Source organism: Cnephaeus nilssonii (genome assembly GCF_951640355.1).
Source record: "Cnephaeus nilssonii genome assembly, chromosome: 11".
Classification (NCBI taxonomy): Eukaryota; Metazoa; Chordata; class Mammalia; order Chiroptera; family Vespertilionidae; genus Cnephaeus; species Cnephaeus nilssonii.
Window position 1 is genome coordinate 51,458,736 of NC_137082.1, and position 26,249 is coordinate 51,484,984.

The 26,249-nt window shown below is 40.1% G+C and overlaps 1 protein-coding gene across 1 annotated transcript in view; it reads left to right on the forward strand.

Annotated features, from left to right (window-relative positions):
* The window catches only part of ZNF407 (zinc finger protein 407), a 398,590-nt gene that overhangs the window by 5,859 nt on the left and 366,482 nt on the right, over window positions 1-26,249 (forward strand). The window contains exon 2 of the mRNA XM_079783559.1: window positions 17,884-22,586. Coding sequence (XP_079639685.1) covers window positions 17,939-22,586 — 4,648 coding nt within the window. The 5' untranslated portion in view covers window positions 17,884-17,938. The remainder of the gene's footprint in view (window positions 1-17,883; window positions 22,587-26,249) is intronic.

A 26,249-nucleotide genomic window follows, 5' to 3' on the forward strand; every position in this document is an offset into this window, starting at 1 on the left:
TGCTTTTATAAGTTCCCTGAATATTGTGAATACCTTCCCACAGTAACACTGCAGTGTACTCTGCAGGGCATTGAGTCTGCAATGTGCCACAGCAGCTGTATCGCTAACCCATCCTGCACTGTTGGGTATTAGCTTGTTTCAAGTTTGTTCTCTTATAAAGAGATCTATGGTGAATATATGAAACACATTTTATCCAGTTATTTCCTTAAGATAAATTCTGTGAAGAGTCATTGATAGCTCAAAGAAGATACATGTAAGGCTTTTGATATAGATATTGCAAAATTACTCCCTGGAAAGGTTGTATAGATTTATAGCTCAACCACACTACCCAATGTTTACCTGTCTTAATATTATTATTTTTTTTTAGAATAAGACTAAATTATGGGTTTTTAATGTTTCTAAGTAATATTCCTGGAGTGTGATGGAGTGGGGAATCATAGTCTGGCTAATTTGATAATAACATTCAAAGTTTCACATTGAAAATTTCCACTTTTTGTTTGCTTCAGTGGGAGAGCCGAATAAACCTCAATAAAGTGGTTGACACCTAATCAGTATTTTACTTGGGGCACTTTTTGTATCTTCCTAAAGTTGCAGTTGGCGAAATCTGTGACCCTTAACAAACAGGAAACTTCGAGAACGGCATACATTTCTAATTCATATCATTCACAAAAATCAGCTACAAAAGTCAACAATTAAAGGCTTAAATATGGAAGGCAGAACTATGAAACTCTTGGAAGACAATGTAGTAGATCAGTAGTTGTATGACTGATGTACAGGAGAGAGTTTAAACACATCACAGAAGGTACAGACCATAAAGAAAAAGATCGGTATGTTTGACAACAGTATTGACTACTTGTAATTTTTTTTAATGGATTTTTCTAGCTTTTTAAAAAATTTTTGATTTCAGAGAGAGAGGGATAGAGATAGAAACATCAAGGATGAGAGAGAATCATTGATCGGCTGCCTCCTGCACGCCCCCTACTGGGGATTGAGCCCACAACCCCAGCATGTGCCCTTGACTGGAATCAAAGGCACACACCCTTCAGTCCGCAGGCGGATGCTTTATCCACTGAGCCACCCCCCTGCTGTCCTCATCCATAGGTGTATGATTTTTGTCCAATCTCTTCCAGTACCCCCCACACAGACACCCCTTTCCCCCTGAGAATTATCAATCCACTCCCATTCTATGCCTCTGATTCTATTATGTTCACCAGTTTATTCTGTTCCTCAGATTTTTAATTCACTTGACTTTTAGATTCACTTGTTGATAGATATGTATTTGTTGTTCATATTTTTTATCTTTCTTCTTCTTCTTCCTCCTCTTAAAGAATACCTTTCAGCATTTCATATAATACTGGTTTGGTGGTGATGAACTCCTTTAGCTTTTTCTTATCTGTGAAGCTCTTTATCTGCCCTTCAATTCTGAATGATAACTTTGCTGGGTAGAGTAGTCTTGGTTGTAGGTTCTTGCTATTCATTACTTTGAATATTTCTTGCCACTCACGTCTGGCCTGCATAGTTTCTGTTGAGAAATTAGCTGATAATCGTATGGGTGCTCCCTTGTAGGTAACTAACTGTTTTTCTCTTGCTGCTTGTAAAATTCTCTCTTTGTCTTTTGCCCTTGGCATTTTAATTATGATGTGTCTTGGTGTGGTCCTCTTTGGATTCCTTTTGTTTGGGGTTCTGTGTGCTTCCTGGACTTGTAAGTCTATTTCTTTCATCAGGTGGGGGAAGTTTTCGTTCATTATTTCTTCAAATAGGTTTTCAGCATCTTGCTCTCTCTCTTCTTCTGGTACCCCCATAATTCTGATGTTGGTACGCTTGAAGTTGTCCCAGAGGCTTCTTACACTATCTTCAACTTTCTGAATTCTCTTCTTGCTTCTCTGGAGGAGTGTCCTTTGCCTCTTTGTATTCCAAAGCTTTGAGTTGATTCTTGCGATCCTCTAGTCTGCTGTTGGGTCTCTGTATAATATTTTTTATTTCAGTCAGTGTATGTTTAATTTCTAGTTGGTCCTTTTTCATATCCTCGAGGGTCTCATTAAATTTATCTGCCTTTTCCATGAAATTCTTGAAAAACCTTATAACTGTGGTGTTTTTTTTTTTTTTAAATACATTTTATTTATTTCAGAGAGGAATGGAGAGGGAGAGAGAGATAGAAACATCAATGATGAGAGAGAATCACTGATTGGCTGCCTCCTGCACGGCTCCCACTGGGGATTGAACCTGCAACCCAGGCATGTGCCCTTGACTGGAATCGAACCCATGATCTTTCAGTCCACAGGCTGACGCTCTATCCACTGAGCCAAACCGGCTAGGGCATAACTGTGGTTTTGAAATCTATGTCCATTCGTTTGTTCTCCTCCATTTCTTTCGTTTGGGATCTGTTTCCTTGCCTCCTCATTTTCACTGCTTCCCTGAGTTGGTAGGGTAGCTTTGTGTACTAGGTGTCCTATTGGTTCAACGGGTCAGCCTCCCAGTTACCTGAGGTGGACACTCTTGGTGTACCCTTGTGTACTATGTGTCCCCCAGCAGGAGCTACAGCAAGAACTAGTTTTCTCCTCCTTTGCTTGGGCGGTTTTGAAGCAGTCTGACTGGAGCTGCAGTTAATTTGGTTGAGCTGCCACAGAACAGGCCATTTATATGCAAAAGCCGCTGTGTGGAGCCTGGGCGGGTTTGTAGAATGTACAGGGCGGGGTCTCAGGGCGGGGCGGGGTCTCAGGCGTCACTAGACTAGGGCGTGGCAAACGGCGATGGCTGCCGTGAGCCCTCTCTGCCTTTCTGCGTTTCCAAGTCCCCGCGTCCCACGCTCCAGCGCCGTAAACACTGATTGCTGGGCGTACCTCTGCAAAAAAGTCACTCTCACTTTCCGACCAGATGGCCGAGAGTCCAGCTTCTCCCCGTAGGCTTCTGGGTCCCCTGCGTGTCCCCAGAAACTGGATTTCAGAGTGATCAGGAGCTTGTCTCCCTGCGGGTTGAAGAAAAACCGCACGCCCAGTCACCCGCCAACAACCCGCTTTGTGCGCCTCCGTACCTCAGCTTTTCAGCGTTTGTGCTCCTTTCTCTCCTTAGTTGTAAATCTGCCACTCAGCCAGCTTTCCCGTGGTTCTGGGTGGTAGACGTTTTGTCTTTTAGTTGTATTTTTGAAATTGTTGTGCGAGGCAGCAGTTCAGTTGTTTAACTTTGCCGCCATCTTGGTTCTCCCTCCCATTTGTGATTATTAAACGAAACCTAGAAAGTCACAAGTGAGGATTAGATATTTTCAGTACATATTTTTGATAAAAGATTAGTGTCCAGAAGGGCAAACAACAACAAATCAATAAGAACAACAAATCAATAAGAAATGGGCAAATAACCCAAATAGGCCTCTCACACAAGAGGAAACCTGAATGCAGATATTCTTAACATCATCAGTAATTAGGAAAGGGCAAATTAGGACCAAAATGGTATATAGTTTCATACACATTAGTTTGGCCATGATGTAAAAATCTGTTTGGGAGGTAGGAAACAGCTGGAATGCTACACACAGATGGGAGTATAAATTGGTACAATAACTTTGGAATTATCTAATAAAGTTAAAGATGCACATGCCCTTTGACCCAGTAATCCTCTCTCCCCCAAGGTCTTTCTCCTAGAGCAGTGCTTCTAAATTGTGTTCCCAGCATTTCAAGGGAATTTGTTGGAAATGCGAATTTTGGGATCCCACCCAGACCAACTGAATGGGAAACTTTGAGGGTGGGCCAGCTTTCAGTCTCAACTCGCTGTCCAGGTGATTTGCTAAAGTTGGCAAAGCACTGCACTAGAGAAATCCCTGCACAGGAGTGCCTGGAGATGTGGATGAGAATGCTCAAGGTTGCACTGCTCATAAAAGGAAAGCACTTGAAGCAATGTCTGATGGGGGAGAATGGATGAATTGTATATATTTCTGAAGTGAAGTATTCTACAGCAGTGAAACTGAATGGATTTCTACAACACTAAGGATAAGTGGCAGGAATAGCTTTTTTTTTTTTTTTTTGCGGGGGGGGGGGGGAAGCTATTTCTAGAAGAATGCATATAGTTTTTTTCATTTTATTTTTTTAAAGTTTAGAAACATGCAAAGCAATATTGTAAATTGTTAGCAAACAGATGTGGTAAAGTAATAAACAGGTAAATTACAAAACAAAATTCAACTTACTGGGTAGCTCTATAAGAAGAGGGAAGGTGATAGGGACACCAAGAGGGACTTCAAAGATAAGAATTTAATTTTATGAAACTGGGATCTGTAGTCAGGATTTTGTTATGTTAAGTACCTTGCACTTATTAATTTTTTGCATCTACCAAAATTTTAAGAAACTGGATGAATAAGTGATTCTATGGAAAGTAACTTCATAGGATGATCTCATCATAATTACTAACTGGGCAGGTCATGGTGGATGATCAGGCCCCAGGCCTAAAACTTCTTTAGTAAAAGGTTTATCTTTGCTTTTAGCAAGTCCTGTCCATTGGTTCTGCTCATTTAGGTTAACAAACCTTGGAATGGCCAGAAGTAATACCTCTTGAAGGCATGACCACCCTCAAGAGAGCACATAATCTTAAGTATCCTATAATCCTATCCTGCCTTGTTTCTCCACCACATCCTCTTCCTTAATTTCAGATGCATACAAGAAACTGCAAACTGTCATTCTTCAGAGCATTTGAGATTTTGCTTCCCGGCATTTGTCCGAAGTTTGGCTCAAATAAACGTTATTTTAAACCCTTATGGTAGGGCAGTCACTACTTGAAGTTAACAAGTACAGGAAAAATAAAAATATGGTTCTAGAAGTTCTAAGTCAAATTGTCACTATTTTTGTTTAATATTCAGCATGCTAAAGTTGTCTAAACCGAAAGAACTGTCAAGCATTTATTATCACGTCATACTTTGTATCAGTCAGTGCTTGGCTGAGAAGATGGCAGCCATGGGAGTCCCTGAAGAGCAGGTATGTCTGCATTTCAGACACAGGTAGTGCTTGTCCGAGATCCCTTATGGGTAACTGTGGAATGTAGGCTTTTAAAAACAGATTGTAGGTATTTCAGCTCTTTCAGTTTCAACTGCACTTGCTAAAGCTAGAGCATCTATCTTAATTCTGAGTGCTTTTCATTGTGTTTGATGTTCATACTTCCCTTTTATTTGAACTGATATGCTGTGCTTTTTTCTTATATTAGAAACACCAAAATAGTTTTAAATACAAACAAGTAAGGTAATAAGAAGCCTAGTAGGGAAAAGACATTGTTCGACACAGTTGTAGTAATACCAGTATAATCATCCAATGTAACTAAAGCCCAGCGTGATTGTTACTAAATATAATGGAAGCTGTTTTAAGCCCAGAACAAGCAACACCACTTCTTTAGAAGTGTACAGATCATTTGTGATTTCTGCTGATTGTGAATTATGGATCATAATTTGATATATAATTATTGGATCAATTATTACAAAAAGAGGAATCACAGTTATAGGAGTACATGTAATTATAAAACCATTAGAATTTAAACTAAGGTGGTAATGTACTTTTAAAAATAGCTTAGAAAATTTAGATCATTCAAAGAGAGGTAGTAGAAATTATATAGTCTTTCAGAAAATGAGAGCAAACGGTTTTCATTAAGAATCTACATAGTCCGTGTTTTAATGGTACTTAGTTATTTTGGTGTTCAAATTGTCCTAATAGGATTTGGCCAGTAGGAGCCCATTCCAGCTGACTCCTGAGTCCTTGTTGCATCATTATTTAGAAGAAGCACTTTCTCACTTTCTGATATAAAAAGATGCTTTAGGCTTCAAGTGTACCTACCTTGCCCCTGGAATCTGTCATTTCTTAAGGAGCCCTTTAGTGGGGATGCTATGAGAGGCCAAGTTGTGGGTGTTAGCTCTGCTCATTGTTACTGGGCCTCTTCCCTCCATTCTTGAGGTTAGTGTGAGGTTCCACGAATCAGAGGTAAATTTCTTGATGTCCTGGGGTGTTTCGACCAAAATTAGACCCCAAGCATCTGTGACTGTTGTAAGTCTCATTTTTATTTGTTTTGATTCTCAGTTTAGTACAAGAACCACAATTATAAATGTATTTCTATCTTAGGAATTATTTTCTTTCTTGAGAGTAGTTATTTTCCATTACTTTAACCATGTATCGATAGTTTTTTAAAAGCTATCCTCTCAGTCTTCCTCCCAAAGTAATGTATTTTGGAAAGTACAGAAAAGTACTAGGATGAATAAAAAAACACACAACCCTATAATTTCACCACCCAGAGGAGGAAAAAAAAAGAAAACTATTAACCTTATAGTTTTGTTAGAATTATACTTTTAAAATTTAATACTGAAGTTCTCCTTTCTAAATATACTTTTTTCTTTTTTTAAATCCTCATCCACGGATATGTTTTGATTGATTTAGAGAGAGGAAGGGAGAGAGAGAAACATCCATGTGAGAGAGAAATATCCTTCAGTTGCCTCTTGTACGCACCCGGACCAGGGATTGAGCCCAAAACCTAGGTATGTGCCCTGACGAGAAATCGAACCCACAGCCTTTTGATGTACGGGATGATGCTCCAACTAACTGAGCCACCCAGCCAGGGCTAAATATACTTTCTTAACACTGATATTTGATATCTAATAATTTATATTCCATATATCTTGAGGCTTGATAGTTTTACGTGCGTTAGCTTATTGACATTTGTAATTATATTGTTTTACAAATTTCTTTCAAAATTAGTAGTTTAATCTTTGTTTCTGTAGTTCTTTGGTTAGCCATTGTCTTCCATCTCTTCTCAGTGGACCTAAAGAATCTAAAAGCAAGAACATTGGGGAACATGTCTTCAGATGTTTTAAAGTTATATTTCCCCCAGATTTACATTTTGGAACCATCCTTTTCTTCCTCTGTTTCTGCTGGAATGAAAAAGAAATTCCTGATAATACCTTTCTATATTGATTGAGTGCTCACCAATTCCTTACTGTATGATTTTTCTCCTTGAATCTATGACTCTTAGTCCTTCCTCCCACTTTCCAAAGAAGGAAATGGGGGCTCAGAAAAGTTACCTGGTTGCCCTGTGTACTGCACATATTGTTGGTATAGTTGGGATGAAAACAAAGTCCTCCTTGTACCTTAATATTCTTTTTCAGTAGTGTTTAAAATTTTCAGTGTAAATATGTTTCTTTAATTTTATTCTCCTAATTCTCTTCCCTTTCCTCAGGATTCATAGGCTGTATGCTTCATTCTCTTGCCTTTTGAAAAAGATGAAAGGCAAATTTAAGGAAAGTGTACTAACTTTTATCTTGAAATGCTTTTTATGGCTACATTGTAAATTCTCAACAATAAAGGGTCTAATGGAAACACTTAATGAGGAAGTAGGGGCTCTATCACACATACACCCTACCCCCCTTTTGTAGTGAATAGACCCTTTAAAGTAAATTAAGTAAAAGAGATATATTCTGTTGTTTCAGTGTTAATATTTCATGACTGATTTTATAGATGGAATTATATTTTACAATAAAAAGGAAGAAGAATTTATATAGCCTCTTCTATTTGATGTGAAACAGCAAATCCCATTTCTCTATAGCTGTAAAGAAAATTCATTATAATGTCTTTAGTTGGAAGAGATAGTTTCATTGTGATTAGATACATTGATAATAAAATAACCTTTTCAAATGGCCTAAGATACAAACAATCCCATGTGTCTGCTTTTAATGGCATTGAAGTGTTCTATCTCTACTCATAGGATCTTCTTCCTTTCTTTTATCCTGTTTTTCTGTCCCAATAAAATTTTTTCTCTAAAAAATTAAAACAATTAGATGGAAATACTAATAAAGCATTGGTTTTGAATATACTTTGAAAGGAGATATATTAAATTTTAACTTTTTCGTAAAATCTCTTTAATTATACAAGTACATTTGTCAGAGGTTGTTGATACAAGATTATCATAAAATAAACTTTATTATTGGATTAATTTAATGTATTTGGAAAGTAGTACTTGAGGTGTAGGAATATATATATATATATATATTTTTGAAAAAAGAAATAGGTAGGTAAGACAGCTGAGCTGATTTTATTATTTTAATCTCATGACTTGTTTTATATTGTTTTCATACATTTTCACAAGTAGTGCTGGGATGCTGGGGCTCTTTGGTAACAGAAGGAGTGACGTCTATCTGTTCTCTTCTGCTCACTATGGTTTGGTCCCTACTAGTATGGTTTACTGGTCATTGTTTAAGCTCTAATGTAAACACTAAGCAAATAATCTAATTTTTAACTTGCAGGCAAAATTGAATTGGATATTTGAAATAGAATAGTATCACTGGAATTATAATAATATACTGTTCTGAATTGAGTGGAGCTGTTTTTCTCCATCTGATAGTTGGACTTTGCTCTGGCCATTTGGGCTTGGAAGCACATAGTTGCAGCCTGCTTGTCTTCAGTGTGTCTTTGGACTCTGGCTAGGGGAGGTCCTTTTTTAGGGTTAAGCTAAACATGGTATGTGAGATGCTTTGGAGGTGGAAATTGGTCAGGTATGAGTAGGCCAGAGGCCCCTGCGTGGCCTAATCTTAAATGCTGCCTGCTAGGGAAGGTGAGGGAGTTAAGTAGTCTGTGTGGTCAAAAGCGTTGTCACTCCTTCAGCCTGTGACTGTCCATGTGCTTGTCCAAAGGAACTAAAGGCTACTGTTAATTCTGAGGCAGGTCAGTTGCTAAACAATTATAGGGGCTTATAAAAATGGAAGTCTTTATCCAAAATGAGGAGGTGACTCAGGAAACATTAAGACATTTCTTTTATTCCACATGAATCTAAATTTAAAACTCTCCCCCCTCATCTCTTTATTAGTGAGCCCTTTACTAACGCTTGATTTTATTATATCAGTTTTTCATTGTAAGTCGTATCTGATCTGAATCTGATTTTGGTAGTGGGAGAGGCATCAATCTAAATGTCAGTTTATCAAAGTTCTAATATCCTACAGAAGTTTGATAGGAATTATGCATTTCAAATAGTATACTTCAGTTAATATTTATTGACCTCCTCCTGGATACTATTGTTCTGGTTCTGAAGATTCTTATTAAAGGTGGAGCATATAGGAAAGGAAAACACACACACACACACACACACACACACACACACACACACACACACACACTAGAGGCCCGATGCACGAAATTCGTGCACGGGGGGTTGTGTCCCTCAGCCCAGCCTGCACCCTCTCCAATCTGGGACCCCTCGAGGGCAGTCGGTCATCCCTCTCACAATCCAGGACTGCTGGCTCCCAACTGCTCGCCTGCCTAACTTCCTGATTTCCCCTAACTGCTTCTGCCTGCCAGCCTGATCACCCCCTAATCACTCCCCTGCCAGCCTGATTGATGCCTAACTGCTCCCCTGCCAGCCTGTTTGCCCCTAACTGCCCTCCTCTGCAGGCCTGGTCACCCCTAACTGCCCTCCCCTGCAGGGTTGATCGCCTCCAACTGCCCTCCCCTGCGGGCCTGGGCCCCCCCAACTGCCCTTCCCTGCAGGCCCGGTCGCCCCCTACTTCCCTCCTCTGCTGGCCTGGTCACCCCTAACTGCCCTCCCCTGCAGGCTTGATTGCCCCAACTGCCCTCCCTTGCAGGCCTGGTCCCTCCCAACTGCCCTTCCCTGCTGGCCATCTTGTGTCCACATGGGGGTAGCCATCTTTGACCACATGGGGGCAGCCATCTTGTGTGTTGGAGTGATGGTCAATTTGCATATTACTCTTTTATTAGATAGGAGATTATATATATATATATATATATATATATATATATATATATATATATATTACACATAAAGGAGGGGTAAACTTGAGCCATGTATATTCTAGACAAGGTGAAGGGACAGAGAAGGGCAATATATTAGTAATTTATTGCTACACTAGAGGCCCGGTGCACGAACTTCCTGCACAGGTAGGTTCTCTAGGCCTGGCCAGTGATCAGGGCCAATCAGGGCCTTCTGGTTGCCAGCCAGGGCCTTCCTTCCTTCTGAACTGTCCTCTGGTGGTCAGCGCATGTCATAGTGAGCGATCAAACTCCTCGTCTCCCACTCGATCTCCCGAGGGGACACTTTGCATCTTAGCCTTTTATATATATAGGTAACAGATTATGTCAAAATGTAATTGTTTAGGGCCTGGCCACTGTTGCTAAGTGGTTAGAGCACCAGCTCATGCACCAAAGAGTCTTGGGTTTGATTCTGGTCAAGGGCATGCACCTGGGTTGTAGGTTTGATCCTCAGCCCATGTTGGGGCAGGTGTGGGAGGCAACCAATGGATGTGTCTCTCTTACATAGGTGTTTCTCTGTCTCTGTCTCTCTCTCTCCCCCCGTCTCCCACACTCTTCCTCCTTCCCTTCCTCTCTCTCTAAAAATCAGTGGGAAAAAAATATATCCTCTGGTGAGGATTAACAACTACACTTAGTGGGTTAAAGCAACAAGCATTTATTACCTGGTAGTTTCTGTGAATCAGGGTTTGGGTTGGGCTTCCCTGGTGGTTCTGACTGCAGGTCTCTCCTTGGCTGCAGTCAGGATTTAGTGGGGCTGTAGTCATCTGAAGTCTGGCCTAGGGCTGGCAGAGCTGCTCCCCAGAAGGCTCACTCACGTGGCTGACGGCAGGAGTCCCCAGTTCCCATCTGGTGCTTGGTAGGAGGCTGAAGCCCTTGTGCAGAGGACACTGCGCAAGTGTCCTCACAGCCAGGCACAGGATTTTCCCAGGTGGGGGGATGCAAGAGGGGGCACGCAGGGAGCACAGTGCCTCCATGACTGTATCTCTAGAGTTGGGTACCCTCACTTCACTGCTTCTGTCTGGTACAGGCAGGCCACTGAGGCTAGCCCACACCAAGGGGAGGGAGGCAGGCTCCACCCTTTGAAGGGAGTGCCAGAATGTGTGGACTCACCTTAAACCACCACAGGCATTTTCCTGGATGGGGAATGTACACGTCTACAAACTTAAGCTTGGGAATGCACTATAGCCTGTCCTGAGCATGAGTGTTCATGTTCTGAACTTACCACACCATGTTACTATCCATTGTGGTAAAACTGCCTCTGGTATATCCACTCGGTGGCTTTTAGGGTATTAAATCATACTCTTTTTTTGTCATGGAAGAGTTTATTCATTTTCATAGAAAGGTGATGTGTTTATTTGTAGGCTCAGATACCTTACTTTGTGGTCGCTGTTACAAATTGATGTTTCTGATGGGAGAGAATAGTGGGAGGAAATTACATAAAGTATATGCCATGGTGTTTTGTAACAACAACTAATATTACAGCTTCTCATTAACAGACTCTCTATATGGACTTCGTGCTACTTTATTAAATTAGGTAATAGTGTAATGGTAAGACATAGTTTCAATAAAATGTTCATTTGCAAATGGTAGATTAAGAAAGAGATCTGAGTAGTCCACCAATTTCTATTGATTCTTGTCTCACTCAGCTGTCACCTCATAGCTCATAACAGGCTTGTAGGAAGTCTTACCTGTTCCCACCTTGTCCTTCCAGGAGAAGAGAGTCCCTACGTTGGCATCTGAATGGTGTCTGCATTGCAGCTTTCTCTGAACCCTACAGAGGGAAAGGGCAGAATTCCATTGAGAGTTTTTGTATATGCCTCTGTGCACACACCTGCTAGGTTGCACACAGGTATCCCCAGCTGTGACTTTATTATTGGCATGGTGCCAACATGTGCTAATTTCACACTGCTTGCTTGTACCACTAATTCGGATGACTTTAGAAGGGTTGAAGAGTGGGAGGCATGAGATAGAGGCAGAGAGAAGGTAGTTTCTTGTGTGGGTGGCCTCGTCATATCAGTGAGAGAGTATGTCTGTGAGTGTGAGTTTGCATGTGTATCTGGGGCATGGGGAGAGAAAGAGAGAGCAAGAAAGAGAGAGGAAGAGAGGACTCAAGCTTGCTTAATGTATACTTGTTAGAAAAGAGAAAAGGGATGAGAGAGAAACAAAGACAAGATTTTAATGAGAAAAAAGTGGGAAAAAAGGAGGTAAATGAGTGAAAATTTTCATGCCTGCTGCCCAATAGTAATGATAGCATGTGAAATGGTTGAATAATTGTTAGGTTTCTCTAATAGTTCCTGAAATCCGTTAAAATGCTGCAGGAAACTTCCCATGAGAAGTGGCCAGCAGGTGTCATCAGAAGGCTGCTAGTGATTTGTTTTATTGTTCTTAAAAAGTATGAGTGTTTTGATTCCTTTTTTTGCTACTTTTTTTCCTTTTAAAACAATAGAAGAGGCTATTTCAGTTACGGCAGGAACTTTCCTTCATGATAGATTCTTGGTGAGTTAATAATTTATAGGTAAAATTGAAGATGATGAAGTGACATGTAACTTATTTCTTAGGGCACAGCTAGTTGAGAATTTGGTAAGAGTGGACACTATAAATGGGTCTGCATATTTGAAAATAGTTGGGGATGGTGAGGATATGCAGTAAGTGGTAATTGATGAATTTGTACAGGAAGCATACTAGTATGCTTTAAGAAGATTTGGTTTCATAATACATCTCATTATTCTAGTGTAAATACTTACCAGGTTGTCTGAATGTTGAAACCTTACTGTGGGTAGAAATCTGAGACTCATTTTCTTTCTCCACTGGGTATAAGTACCAGTGGTTTCAGAGGACACCTTCCATACTCTGTACTCTGAGGATTGCAGTTGTTCCCGAGAGAAATAAAGGGCCTTTAAGGAACAATGGAGACTTGAATGTTTGTTGAGTGAATGAATGAAATATATCTTCAGAAAAATTAGCCCCTAAACTGTTCTACTCAGGTGATTTTTTATTTCCATTAAAAAAAAGAAAAAGACCCTTCCCACCTCTGTTGGTATTGTTCTAAGACCCTTTGTGAGGAAAGGTTTTCTCTTTAATTTACATCAGCATGAGCATCCTTGTTTCCATTTAATTCCTCCAGATCACTTTAAGATACTTAATAAACCACATTGCACTCCTGGGTACTGACATCATCCCGGTTCTGGGCCTTATAACATAAACTGTTAAAAGTTTATGTTATACACACTTTTTGCTTCTGGATTTCTCCACCCGTGATGTGTCCTGCATACTGAGAAATTATCTTCCTAAAGCCAAGCTGGGTTTTGGTGACTCCTCACTGACACTACTGAATAAATTCCAACTCTAATTCGGAGCCTGTATGACGTGGCCCTGGGTGACCTGCCTTTGGTTGAGCTTTAGGCAGTAGAGCGGCAGAGTTTAGCTGTTAGCTGTCTGGAGAGTCAACAGTCTCACACACCCATCATGTGTGTTTTAAGGCTTTGTCTGAGTCCTTTCTCCCACTTGAGATGTTTAACTGTTCCTACCTGCTTCTTCAACAAAAGAAAAAAATGGTTTTAGTTTCCTCAAGGTTAAGCTTGAGTGATATTCCTGCTGTTTTAGCCATATATTCTGCTTGGAAGTGTGGTCCCTTTCTCATCTCTACTCGGATCTTAGTTTATATCACACACACTCATAAAATGTGGCTTGTATTAGAGTTCCTTTGCATATGGATCCTAACAGAACATGTGTCTGGTTTGGGCAGAGAAAGTGTTTGTAGTACCATAGTTCCCTTCATTTGGCAGGCACCCAGTATATATGTTGAATGTTGTTCTTTCTTGATATAGTGACATGTTGAATTATTTCAGTAATTTAAAAAATTAGTTGGGAAATAACTAAAGTTTAAAGTTTTTGAAGCCATTATGTAGATGATAATAAAGGGTGTCATTATTTGTCTCCTGCGAATTCATGTAGTTGTCATTCTCTTGTCTCTAAAAATATGAGTCGGGCATCATATTTAGACCATTACTTCTGAATAGATGCATCTGGGTCTTCCCTGAGTCGGTGTTCATATGTTCTATACGTATTATTTCTCAAGATGAAATTCCTGCCGTGTCCACAGTGAGGGCAGTATATAGTGTGCCACAGCAGTGGGTGAGTAAGAGATGGCTAGACTCAACATTGGAAGGAAGGGAATTCACACCATTTTAGACCAGGCATTAAAAAAAATATTGACCATAACTTCTGTTATGGACATTTTCAAACATAAACAGACTACACAATTTGATGGAAGAGTACTAGTATATTGAATCCCCATGTCACTGTTACTCAGCTTCCATTATTATGAGCACATAGCCTTCACTATGCCCTTCTTCTGAACTATTTTGAAGCATATCTTAGACATTTTTTCATTTCATCTAGAGCAGTGGTTCTCAACCTTTCTAATGCCGCAACCCTTTAATACAGTTCCTCATGTTGTGGTGACCCCCAACCATAAAATTATTTTCGTTGCTACTTCATAACTGTAATTTTGCTGCTGTTAATGAATTGTAATGTAAATATCTGCTGTTAATGAATTGTAATGTAAATATCTGTAATGTAAATATCTGTTAATGAATTGTAATGTAAATATCTGGTCTTAGGCTCTACTGCAGCAGTTCTCAACCCGTGGGTCGCGACTCACAGGTTGAGAACCATTAGCAGGGTCGCCTAAGACCATCGGAAAACACAGATATTTACATTACGATTCATAACAGTAGCAAAATTACAGTTATGAAGTAGCAACGAAAATAATTTTATGGTTGGGGGTCACCACAACATGAGGAACTGTATTAAAGGGTCGCGACATTAGAAAGGTTGAGAACCACTGATCTAGAAGTACTTAATGAATACCTCTTATATCACAATGTCTGAGAAAGGATTTATGCCCAGAATACATAAGCAACTGTTCCAGCTTAATAATAAACAAACAACCAAATTATGAAATGGGCAAAAGGCTAACAAGTGTTTCACAAAGCACAAAACAAAGTATTTGGCACCATCCCCGATATCAGGGAATTGCAGAAAGGAACGACTAAATTTTAAGGACTGATACAGTGTCAAATGTGGGCGAGGATGTGGGTCTTTAAGAATTCTTGGCATTGCTGGTGGCTATGTAAAACAGTGTGGCCACTTTGCAAATCAGTCAAGCGGTGCTTCTTATAGCTAGCTAATCCTGTTCTTTCACTCTGTGACCCAGCAGTAGCACCTTTAGGTATTTACACAAAAGAGATGAAAATAGATAGTCATAAAAAGACTTGTACAGGATTATTCGTATCAGCTTTACCATAAGAGCCAAAAAAGGGGAAGCAGCTCAGGTGTCTATTAACAGAATCATGATATATCCATGTCGTGCACTTTGCTGATATTTACAACAAAAATATTGTGCTGAGTAGGAGAAGCCAGATCCTCCTCCTTCAAAAGACAAATTGTCTGAATGCATTTACATGAACTTTGGAACAGGCAAAATGAATCTGCTATAGAAGAATTTGGAGCAGTGGTTGTCTCAGGAAGGCAGTTACCAAGGACTTAGTGTGAGGTGGCATAAAACAGTTTTTTTGGGGAAGATGCCAGTGTTCTCTGTCTTATGGGACTTCTGTGGACCTCTGAGCTTCTCTTTCTGGCACCTCTCCTTTCCTTTAATCTGCCCTACAGACTCTAGCTGCCCCTCAACTCTGTTGCGAGACTCCTCGCTGTGCTCTGGCCTGGGTCCTTGCTCCAGGTAGTAAGCTGGGACTCACTTGGTTTAGCTGTCATCTCTCAGAGATCACTGCCCTTTGGTGCCCGATGTCCAATGTCTTCTGTTGTTGTTTCATAGATTTTGTGTTTTTTGTTTTGTTTTCTTTTTCAGTTGTTTCATGCATGAGAGTACATTCAGTCCCTGTGACTTTTCTTGACCATAAGGGAGTGTCCTGGATGGAGAATATATGTATTTAAAAACAATATATTGTCTCACCCCTTATATTGTAAGGCAGATGTTTCATGCTGTTCTCTGCTGTCATTCCAGAATTTAGAACCAAGAACACTTGCCGTGTAGTAGACACTAGGTGAAATTTTTGGAACATACATGTGGTTAATTTATTCTCTCTTGCCTCCTTTTACTCTCCTATTACAAATGTTGAATAAAAAAACTAATGCTGTATCTAAAAGAGCATTTTTAAAATTGATTTTTAGAGAGCTAGGAAGGGAGAGAGAGAAACATCGATATGAGAGGGAAACATCGATTAGCTTGCCTCCTGCACACCCCCTACCAGGGATTGAGCCCATAACCTGGATGTGTACCTTGACTGGAAATGGAACCAGCAACCTTTTGGTGCACAGACGATGACCAACCAACTGAACCACACAGGCCAGGGCTAAAAGAGCATTTTCTAAAAGGTTCTTTGGAACACCAGTCTCTAGATTCTTGATAAACAAAGAGTTCTGTAGTAGAATTAGTTTGAGAAATGCTTATGTACTGAGAAATCCTGTGTAAAGGAATTTTGTTCAAACCAGAGTTTTCTAAACTTATTTGACCAGAGATATAATTAATATTTTCTGGAACACAGTCTGAGGAAGTAATGAATATCTTATAAGTGCAATAAAACCATGCACATTTATCTTTTTCACTCACAAAACATACAACATGTCACTATATTATGATACAGTTACAAATACAAGACATTTTGTATTGTAGATTATATACAACAAATTATGTATTTTTAAAGTAGCTTTATTGAGACATTCACATATCATACAATCCACTCACTTAAGCTATGGTTTAATGGATTTAAGTATATTCTCAGATATGTGCAGCCATCACCACAGTGAATTTTACAACATTTTCATCATCTCAAAAAATAGATATACCCTTTATCTATATCCCCTTATCCCCCAAGGAACCAGTAATCTACTCTCTGTCTCTATAGATTTACCTATTCTGGACATTTCCTATAAGAAGAATCATATCAGTATGTGGTTATTTGTGACTGGCTTCTTTTACTTAGCATAACGATTTCAATGCTCATCCTGTGGCATCGATGAATCAGTACTTCATTTCTTTTTGTGACTGAATAATATTCCATTGTATGGCTGTACCACATTTAGTTATCCATTGGTGAATATTTGGGTTGTTTCCACTTCCTGGTTGTTATGGATAATACTACTATAAACATTTGTGTACAAGTTTTTGTGTGGGGCCATATGTTTTCATTTCTCTTGGGCATATACCTAGGAGTGAAATTGATGGGCTCTATGGTAACTCCATGTTTAGTGATTTGAGGTCTTGCCAGACTGTTTTCCACAGCCGCAGCATCATTTTACATCCCATGTAGCATTGTATGAGGGTTCTGGTTTCTCTACATTCTCACCAGCATTTGTTATTGCCTGACTTTTTGATTCTAGCCATCCTAGTAGGTGTGAAGTGGTGCTACTTTATGGCTTTATTTGCATTGCTCTAGCAACTGCTGACGTAGATTATGTTTACCTGTGCTTTTTGGCCATTTGTGTAGCTTTTAAAAAAATACGTTTTTATTGATTTCAGAGAGAAGAAGGGAGAGGGACTGAGGGATAGAAACATCAATGATGAGAGAGAATTATTGGTCGGCTGCCTCCTACATGCCCCTAACTGGGGATTGAGTCTGCATCTCAGGCATGTGCCCTGACCTTCTGGTTTATAGGTCGATGCTTAACCACAGAGCCATACCACCTGGGCAGCAGCTTTGTTTTAATCTGCTTTATAGAGTAGAAGTCCACGGAAACAGAATTTGAAAAGAAGGCTTCTTTATTTAGAAAAAAGAATTAGTAAATTGAAATGTAGTGGTAAAGAGAGTTGAAACTTGGGAGTTTTTTTGCAAGCTGGTTGAGAAAATCCCCTTTTCTGTGGAAGATAGCATAGTGTTGCTTCCTGAGTCACAGCGTGGTAATATTGTGTTCCCAAAATCCAATTCATACTTTTCATTAACGGTCATGTGATCAAATTAATCTCAATATGAAGGAAATCTTATTGAGGCTAATTTTATAATATTTTTCATCCAGTATGTCACCTTATGTTGATTTTTGGATTAACGTGCGTGTCTTTATGTTCAAAGGTTTAATACCATGTTTGTTTTCTTCATAGGTTATGAGTGCCAAGTAAGCTACCCTGACAGAGGAGCAGTGTCGGCACATTAGTAATGATGGATTCTGAGAAGAAACCAGAGAATGATGAGGACGAAGATGTAAAAAAGGAAGCAGAAGACTCAAGGACTGTTTCATCTCAGGATGTGGAGTGTAGGCCCTTGTCTGATTTGGTAGTGAATTCCTCTGAGAATTCTAGCAAAAGAGCTCTTTCAGAGTCATCAACCAGCGTTTTTGTGGCGGAAGATGGAAATAAACATGCTTCCAAACGAATGAAATTCGGTGAGGCCGAGCCCTGTAGGTCCGAAGAGCAGGGCGTTTGTGGGTTATCTGAAGTGGAGGTCTCGTCCAGTGAAATGGTGAAGGCGTCCTTCCTGAATGACTGCTCAGATGGAGATACTTGTCCTCCCACCTCGTTTTCCCTTCTCTGCAGTTCTGGCCCAACTGACACTGTTTCTCTGAAAACAGACACTGAGAAGATGATTGCTCAGGAAATGGTTTCCCTTGACCCAGAAACAAAATCTTTTTCCAGCAAAGAGGTTGTTACTGTTGGTTGTACCATCGGGAACATCGATTCAGCTTTCAGGTGCAACATGTGTGACCATTTGTTTTCTTCTTGCTCGGACCTGGAGAAGCATGCTGAATGTCACGTGCCGCCATCTAAGGAGCCTGCCCACTGCCCCTGCAGCCACGGAGCGGAGAGCAGCCCAGCATTGCAGACCCACGCCACACAGACACATGGTTCACGTACTGTCTTTTCTTGTGACCTTTGTGGCTTTCAGTGTGTGGAAGAGAACCTTTTGAATGCACATTGTCTTGGAAAAACACATCTCCGGCGCCAGAATCTTGCTGCTCGTGGAGGATTTGTGCAGATCTTAACAAAACAGCCTTTTCCTAAGAAATCATGTACAATCGGAACAAAGAATGTTCGCGTAAAACCAAGAGCATCTAAACAAATAGCAAAGAATAGTGATTCAAAAGGACTAAGACATGGTGGAAGCAAATTTAAAGATTTCAGAGGCAGCATTTCTAAGCAGAGTGGAAGTAGCAGTGAGCTTCTTGTTGAAATGAGGCCGTCCAGGAGTACTTTGCTAGAAAAGGGAGAGATTGTTGAAGAAAATGTCACTTCCTTTGGTACAACTCGAAATCCTGAAAACCAGAGTAAAAAGTTAGGAGCATTAGTAGGCTCACAGGGTCTCTTAGATAAATTGGAATCTACCAAAAAGACTCTACAGACAGCACATGGTATCAGCGCAACCTCGAGACCGAGACCTGAGAGAAACATTCTCATGTTGGCTAATAGCTTCCGACGACGAAGCGGCACTTTCCCCTTAAAAGGCCAAGCCAAGAAAAGGTTTAATCTTTTAGGAATTAATAAACGGGGCACTAGTGAGACTCCCAGGACATATATGAAACACGTTAGAGCACAGATGAAAACAGGTGATTCAGAGTCCATGCCTAAACACATAGAAACGGGTGGTAGTACCCACAGTCTGTGTGTGTCTTCCTCAGAAACCCTGGACCTGAAGCAGGATGAAAGAAATGCCCACCTTGTGAGCTACTTTGACCCTCCCACAGTGAGGGCAGCTTCTGACCGTCAGATGTCGTGTACTTGTACAGACTGTGGCCAGGTGTCTACAAGTAGGACAGAGTTGGAAGTCCACATGAAAAGGTGCCATGCAAGAGAGGTGAAATTGTCCTGCCAGACATGTGACTTTTCCAGCATGTCGAGGAGGGACCAACATGAACATTTGCACAATCACCAGCTTCAGCAAACTGCCTCTGTCCTCAGTTGTCAGTGCTGCTCATTTATTTCCTTGAATGAAACACATCTTAGAGACCACATGAAGGAAAAGCACAGTATGGGCTTTTTCTGTTCTCCCTGTAATCTGTTCTTCTTGTCTGAGAAGGACATGGAGGAACACAAGTCAACTGAGAAGCATATTTGCTTATTGGTTCAACCAAAGACTTCTCAATCATTTCACAATGATTTGGTTTTACAGACTTTACCTTTAAGTACTTTAGAATCAGAAAACACAAAGGAGTCTATGAGCGAGTCAGAAAGAGTGGCTCAGGAAGAACTGACTAAGATCCGGGTAAGCCATGGAAGTGAAGTAAGGCATTCAAATAAGCCTCAATTTCAGTGTAAGAAGTGCTTTTATAAAACACGGTCCTCCACTGTTCTCACACGACACATAAAGCTCCGGCATGGTCAGGACTACCACTTTCTTTGTAAAGCATGTAATCTTTATTCACTGAGCAAAGAAGGAATGGAGAAACACATTAAGAGAAGCAAACATCTTGAAAATGCTAGGAAAAATAATATTGGCTTAAGCTTTGAAGAATGTATTGAAAGGGTTTGTATAGGTGCAAATGACAAAAAAGAAGAGGTTACGATTTCTGGAAACGAGAGGACAGAAGGCGACATAGAAGGTGTGCAATTGCAGGAACATAACTCTTTGGAGAAGAGCATACTCACTGCCAAGGAACAGCCACAGTCTGGCGTAATTGCCAAAGATGATGAGTTAGCCTTGACCACCACTCCAAAGAGAGGGAGACCCAAAGGTAACATCTCACGGACGTGTTCACACTGTGGCCTCTTGGCCTCTAGTATTACAAATCTGACGGTTCACATTAGACGAAAACATAGTCACCAATACAGTTACTTATGTAAAGTGTGTAAGTATTATACTGTAACTAAGGGAGATATGGAGCGTCATTGTGCCACCAAGAAGCATAAAGGACGTGTAGAAATAGAAGCAAATGGAAAACAAAGTTCAGATATCATTATTGGCCCTGAAGTGGGTAACCTTGAAGCCTGTAGTAGGAGCACCGGTTCAGATGAACAAGCTAATAAGTCAGCTGAACCAGATCCCTCCAGTTCAGAAAAAACAGGACAAGAGCACGGAGATCAAATTGAAATTGAAGTTGAAAATGTATTTCATTCCACAAATGGGGAAGCTGGCAGTCACGTTATTGATGAGAAGGAACAAGTATCTCTAGAACCAGAGGCCCTGGTGCAGCAAAGGGAAGTATGCTCGCAGAGAGGTGCCCTGAGCACAAGTGACAATAAATGTGCACACTGCGAGTTTAGTGCTCACTCTTCAGCTTCCCTAGAACTGCATGTAAAACGGAAACACACAAAAGAGTTTGCGTTTTATTGCATGGCATGTGATTACTATGCCGTGACTCATCGAGAGATGACCAGGCATGCAGCAACAGAAAAGCACAAGGTGAAAAGGCAGTCTCACCTGAACTCTTCTGACGTGGGAGCAAGTCCTTCAGAAATGTCCAAAAACGTCATCATACCGGAGGAGCAGCATCAACAAAATTCTGAAGAATTCCAGATAATTTCAGACCAATCACCTGAAACTCTTAAATCTAGAAATGCTACTGGTCGTTCTGTTTTAGATGAGAATACTAACTTAGACATGTCTAAAGTACTCTGTGTTCCTGACTCTATAGAAGTTGAGACTGAAGAAGAATCTAATCTTAGTGAAGGTCCTTCATTTTGTGAAACTTTGCAACAACCCCTTGCCAAGGACAAAGTTAGGAAACCCGAGGAAGTGCTGACCCTTAACATTTCCTCTAATGGCCCCCCAAGCAAATTTCAGAATGAAAATTCAGGAAGCTCAGCTTTAATTTATGAGACGACAAAGAACAATCACAACAAGTTGAATGACATCGGTGATCCAAGTGCACATTGTGATAGCGATGGAGGGAATGGAGGAGACCACGGAGGTGAAATCCTCAGTAAACGTGGATGTCTCGGAGTCCTGGATGGAGCTCATTCAGCTGAAAGCACCGTCCCTGTTGTGATGAGAATGATGGAAGGACAGCTAAACCTGGATAGCCGTGGTCAAGACCAAGTTGGAAATGTGCAAAGTTCAGTGGATTTGAAAGCTATGCAAGGAGATTCTATCTTGGAAAATAAGGAAATTCTGATGAATTCCCAACATGAAACTGAAATTGTTATAGAAGAGGATGGTCCAGCTTCTGATAGCACGGTTGAAAGTAATGATGTTTATGAAACTATAATTAATGTTGATGATAAAGGACAGGCCATGTACAGTTTTGGCCGGTTTGATTCTTCCATAATAAGAATAAGGAACTCAGAAGATGGTGAATTGATAGACCAGTGTGAAGAGGGTCTGATAACAACAGAAGTGAGAATGAGTGAGTCACCCTTAAAAGACTGTGCTCAAGGTGTGAAAAAGAAGAAATCTGAAGGCAGCTCCTTTGGCGAATCCACACGAATCCGTTGTGATGACTGTGGTTTCTTAGCAGATGGGTTAAGTGGACTGAATGTTCACATAGCCATGAAGCATCCTACAAAGGAGAAACACTTCCATTGTTTGCTGTGCGGCAAGTCCTTCTACACAGAGAGCAACCTGCATCAGCACTTGGCTAGTGCTGGCCACATGAGAAATGAACAGGCCAGCGTGGAAGAGCTTCCAGAGGGCGGGGCCACCTTTAAATGTGTCAAATGTACAGAGCCCTTTGATTCGGAGCAAAATTTATTTCTGCATATTAAAGGGCAGCATGAGGAACTGCTCCGGGAGGTGAATAAGTACATAGTGGAAGACACTGAGCAAATCAACCGAGAGCGAGAGGAGAATCAGGGAAATGTCTGCAAGTATTGTGGCAAGATGTGTCGCAGTAGCAATTCTATGGCGTTCCTGGCCCACATCCGCACTCATACAGGTATGTGAACCGTGGCACCTGTGCTTCTCTATAACATGCCCTTGAGTGGTAAAATCTGGACATTCCCTCCCACCCGATACGCAGTCCCTGCTGCAGTTGCTGCTGGCCCTCACTCGATTCACATGACTGCTGGGTGGTGCTCGGGACAACTGCCACAGTCATCGCTGACACTTAATATCTATGAAGACCTGTAGGCCTCATTGATCTCAAAGGCAGGCTCTTTCACAAATTCCTTTCAATTTTATCAAAAAGCCTAGTGCCTCTGGTGCTTTTGTTAAATTCCTGTCTGATAGAGCTTTTCACATGTTTTAGGTCCAAACTGTTTGGTTTTTCAAGGTATCTATTAAGTGACACTGTTTTTCAGAGCAGCAGTTGCCAACCTTTCGGACTTCATGGACCACAAGGGGTCTGCGGACCACTGGTTGGCGACCGCTGTTTCAGAGGATATATTAAATGGCTTTTGAGAAATGAGATAATAAAAATTTTTATACAATTTTACAGTTTTAAAAATATTCATTGCCAGGTAGTTTATATCCAAAAGTATAACTCCCAGGCAACAAAATTCTACTTTCAAAGATCAGAAATACTCAACAGCTTTCAAAGTCAGTATGTTCAGGGGTTTGTGTTCATTGATACAGGTCCTGGTAGAACTTGGTGAGTCTCTGCTCTGCTTCGTGGTTAATTTTAGGTAGATATTTTTTAAAAACTTTTTTTTTTCCTGAAAAATGTATAAGCCAGTGTTCTAAATTTATGTAAAAATTCACTGCACTGTTTCTATAAACCTGCCATACATTCTTTATTTTAAATAGACAGCTTTTCTAAATCATTGTGCTCTGCTTAGACAAGTTCTGTCTCCATAGTTGAATTTATGAGTGGATTTGAATAATAAATTCACATTTTAATGAACATATTTTCATTAGAACTGTAAGGTTTATTTTACTGTACTTTAAAATAATGGCTTATTATTAAAGCTATACTTTAAATTCATGCAGTTTTGGAAAATGTTTGCATCATCACAGGAGAAAGACAAAAGAATATGAAACATTATTAATAGTTTAGGGTGATTAAACATAGATAAAAGTTTTTCATTGGAGAAAGTAGCAGGGAAACCTGCATAAGGTTGATCTAGGTGAATATCAGCATTGTACTCTTGATTCCAGCTATTCCCAGTGCAGTGGAGTTGTGATTGTGGTTTGTTGGAGTTATTAATACATCTGTGCATGCTGTATTATAGTTTGCTTTCTGAAATGATACAGTTTTAGAAATTGGGCTTGTTCACGTGCACAGGAAAGATGTACTTTCTTAATATGCCCTCTTAAGGCAGATAAAACTGAATAAAACTAAGAGGAAGATGCTAATGGAGCTCTTTTTAGAATTCTTTATGCAACTGTCTGGTCAAGACATGTTGCTTATAATTGATGTGTCCATTACTTGAATTCTCTTGTAATTATAGTCAATAAGTCTTGTAAATGTGTTAAAGCTCACTAAAAGCATACAAATTCAAGAACAGAGTAAGGCTAATAATTTAAAATAATCAATGTAGGCATTTCAGCACTTAATTTCCCTTGTGTGTTGATAGCTGATCATTCTTAATCCATTAAGATTTATTTAGTCGTTTACAATGCAAAATAGGTTTGCACTGGTCACTTGTGCCATTTGAAAATGTCCACCAGGTTAAGTGCAGAATGTAGTCCATTAGTCTTCCTTGACTATATGTATTAATTGCATTTAAAATCAAGTTAATGTGGATGTGAAAGTGAGGTAACTATCAATATGTGACAAAGTAACCCTACTTATATAAGTTACATCATTGATTGTAACATTTAGTAAAAGTTAGCATACTTTTTAACATTTTGTGTTGGGCTTATCAGCAAGCACATTTTTGTTGTGTTCTGAAGCACTACAAAGGCGAGATCCTGAGGACACAATGCCCGTCTGCCATTTAAGTCTTGCAAGGCATTTTTTGGGGAAGTTGCTCTCCAGGTTTTCACTCCCAAGTTTTTTTCTTGGCGCCTCTTAGAATGAATTGCTTTTCTGATCTGTTGCTTATGTCCATGAAATAGTAATGCAGGAACTGTTATTAATGGTTAACTGGAAAAGGGCTTACTCTTCCAATCCTTGTTTTTATACTTTGTGATTTACTATATGTTTTATGTAACCTTTTCTTCCTATCCTCAGTACGATGAAAGCAGCACTATAAGAAATAAATGAGTTGGTCATTCAGAATTGTAGGGAAAAGTGTCGCCGAGCTTCCAGGGTGTTTGCTGTTTGAAGCCACCGCATGAGCAGAAAGAGCAGGGTCTCCTTTCCCATTACATGAGTGGTACAAAACCCCGGGCCTCTTTTCTCCTGCATCATTCTGTTAGAGCTTTAATTTCCTATAGCAGGGAAGGTGTCTTTAAGCTAGAAGACTGTCTGCAAGCCTTCATTTTATGTTGAAGTGCACTGGTCATTCGTGCTGTCTAGAAGTGTTCACATGTGGGGAACCAGGGAGTTGTATGACTTTACTGAAAAATTCCTAAGCCAGGGCTGGTGGTATCTGTCACTAATTATGTGATGGTTTTTAGAGGTTGAGTTGGCTTAAGAAGAGATGGTTCAGGAGAGTTGGTCTATAGGAGGTAAGCAGAGTGAGAGCATGGGTGTGATTCTGTTCACTGCTTCATCTCTGTGCCCTGCACACAGCTGGCTCTCAACGTTACTGTTGGAGAGGTGAATAAGCGGATGGACAGTTGTGTGAATGAAGTAATGAAGTGCCAGTGTGTAGGGAGGAATGTAGCATTTAGGTTAGAGTTGACAGGCATTAGATGCTGGGTATATACATCTGACTTGATTCTTTAAGACCCAAAGTTTTATTAAATTTTTAATTTTAATGTCACATTCATGTTTGCATAACAGTTAGCAATGGCTGATGTTAAGGAAAGTAGTACCTCTGGTCCCCTAATGTTTGGATTTTTATGGCACAGAAAGATGTTAACATAGTCTACTTGGGATATAAGATATGAAAAATACTCAGAGCCTTCATGATTTCTGCATGAAAGCTGTCAACACAGTAACTCATTCATGTGTTGTGAGCACACTGGCAGTAATCACTGAGACCTGAAGGAGCTAGAGTGTCTCACCAAGGAGCCAGGTACAATCCACTGAAAGCACTGAAGGTCTGTATCTGGCCCTTTGTGGCACATGTGTTTGCACAGGGAGGAGCTCATCACAATGTCAGTGCAGGATGAGCAAGACTAAAGCTTAAATCCACAAGACAGATGTTTTAAATCCTTTCACTATATTGTAATACAAATGTTGAGGGAGCTTTATCCTCTTTGTTTGAAGTCCTGGTGTTATTGTTAAATTAATAATTTCATAATTACCTATTATCTTGAATGCATTTTAATCCAAAGTACAGGTAAATTGGTTCTTCTCACTTATGTCTTTTATAAGTCCCTTTAATAGAGTTCTCTGTTGAGATGAAGTGTTTCATAGTGGTGATAGGCTTAGTTTTATCAGAATCATTTAAATAAACTGTAGTTTCTAATGTGATTGATATAATGTGATTGCTGTAAGCTGCAGTCTCAACCTGCTTTTGACATTTATACATAAAGCTGACTAGATATAACCATTCAGGTGCTAAATATATTTTACATCTACTTCTAACGACAGAAATGGAAGTAT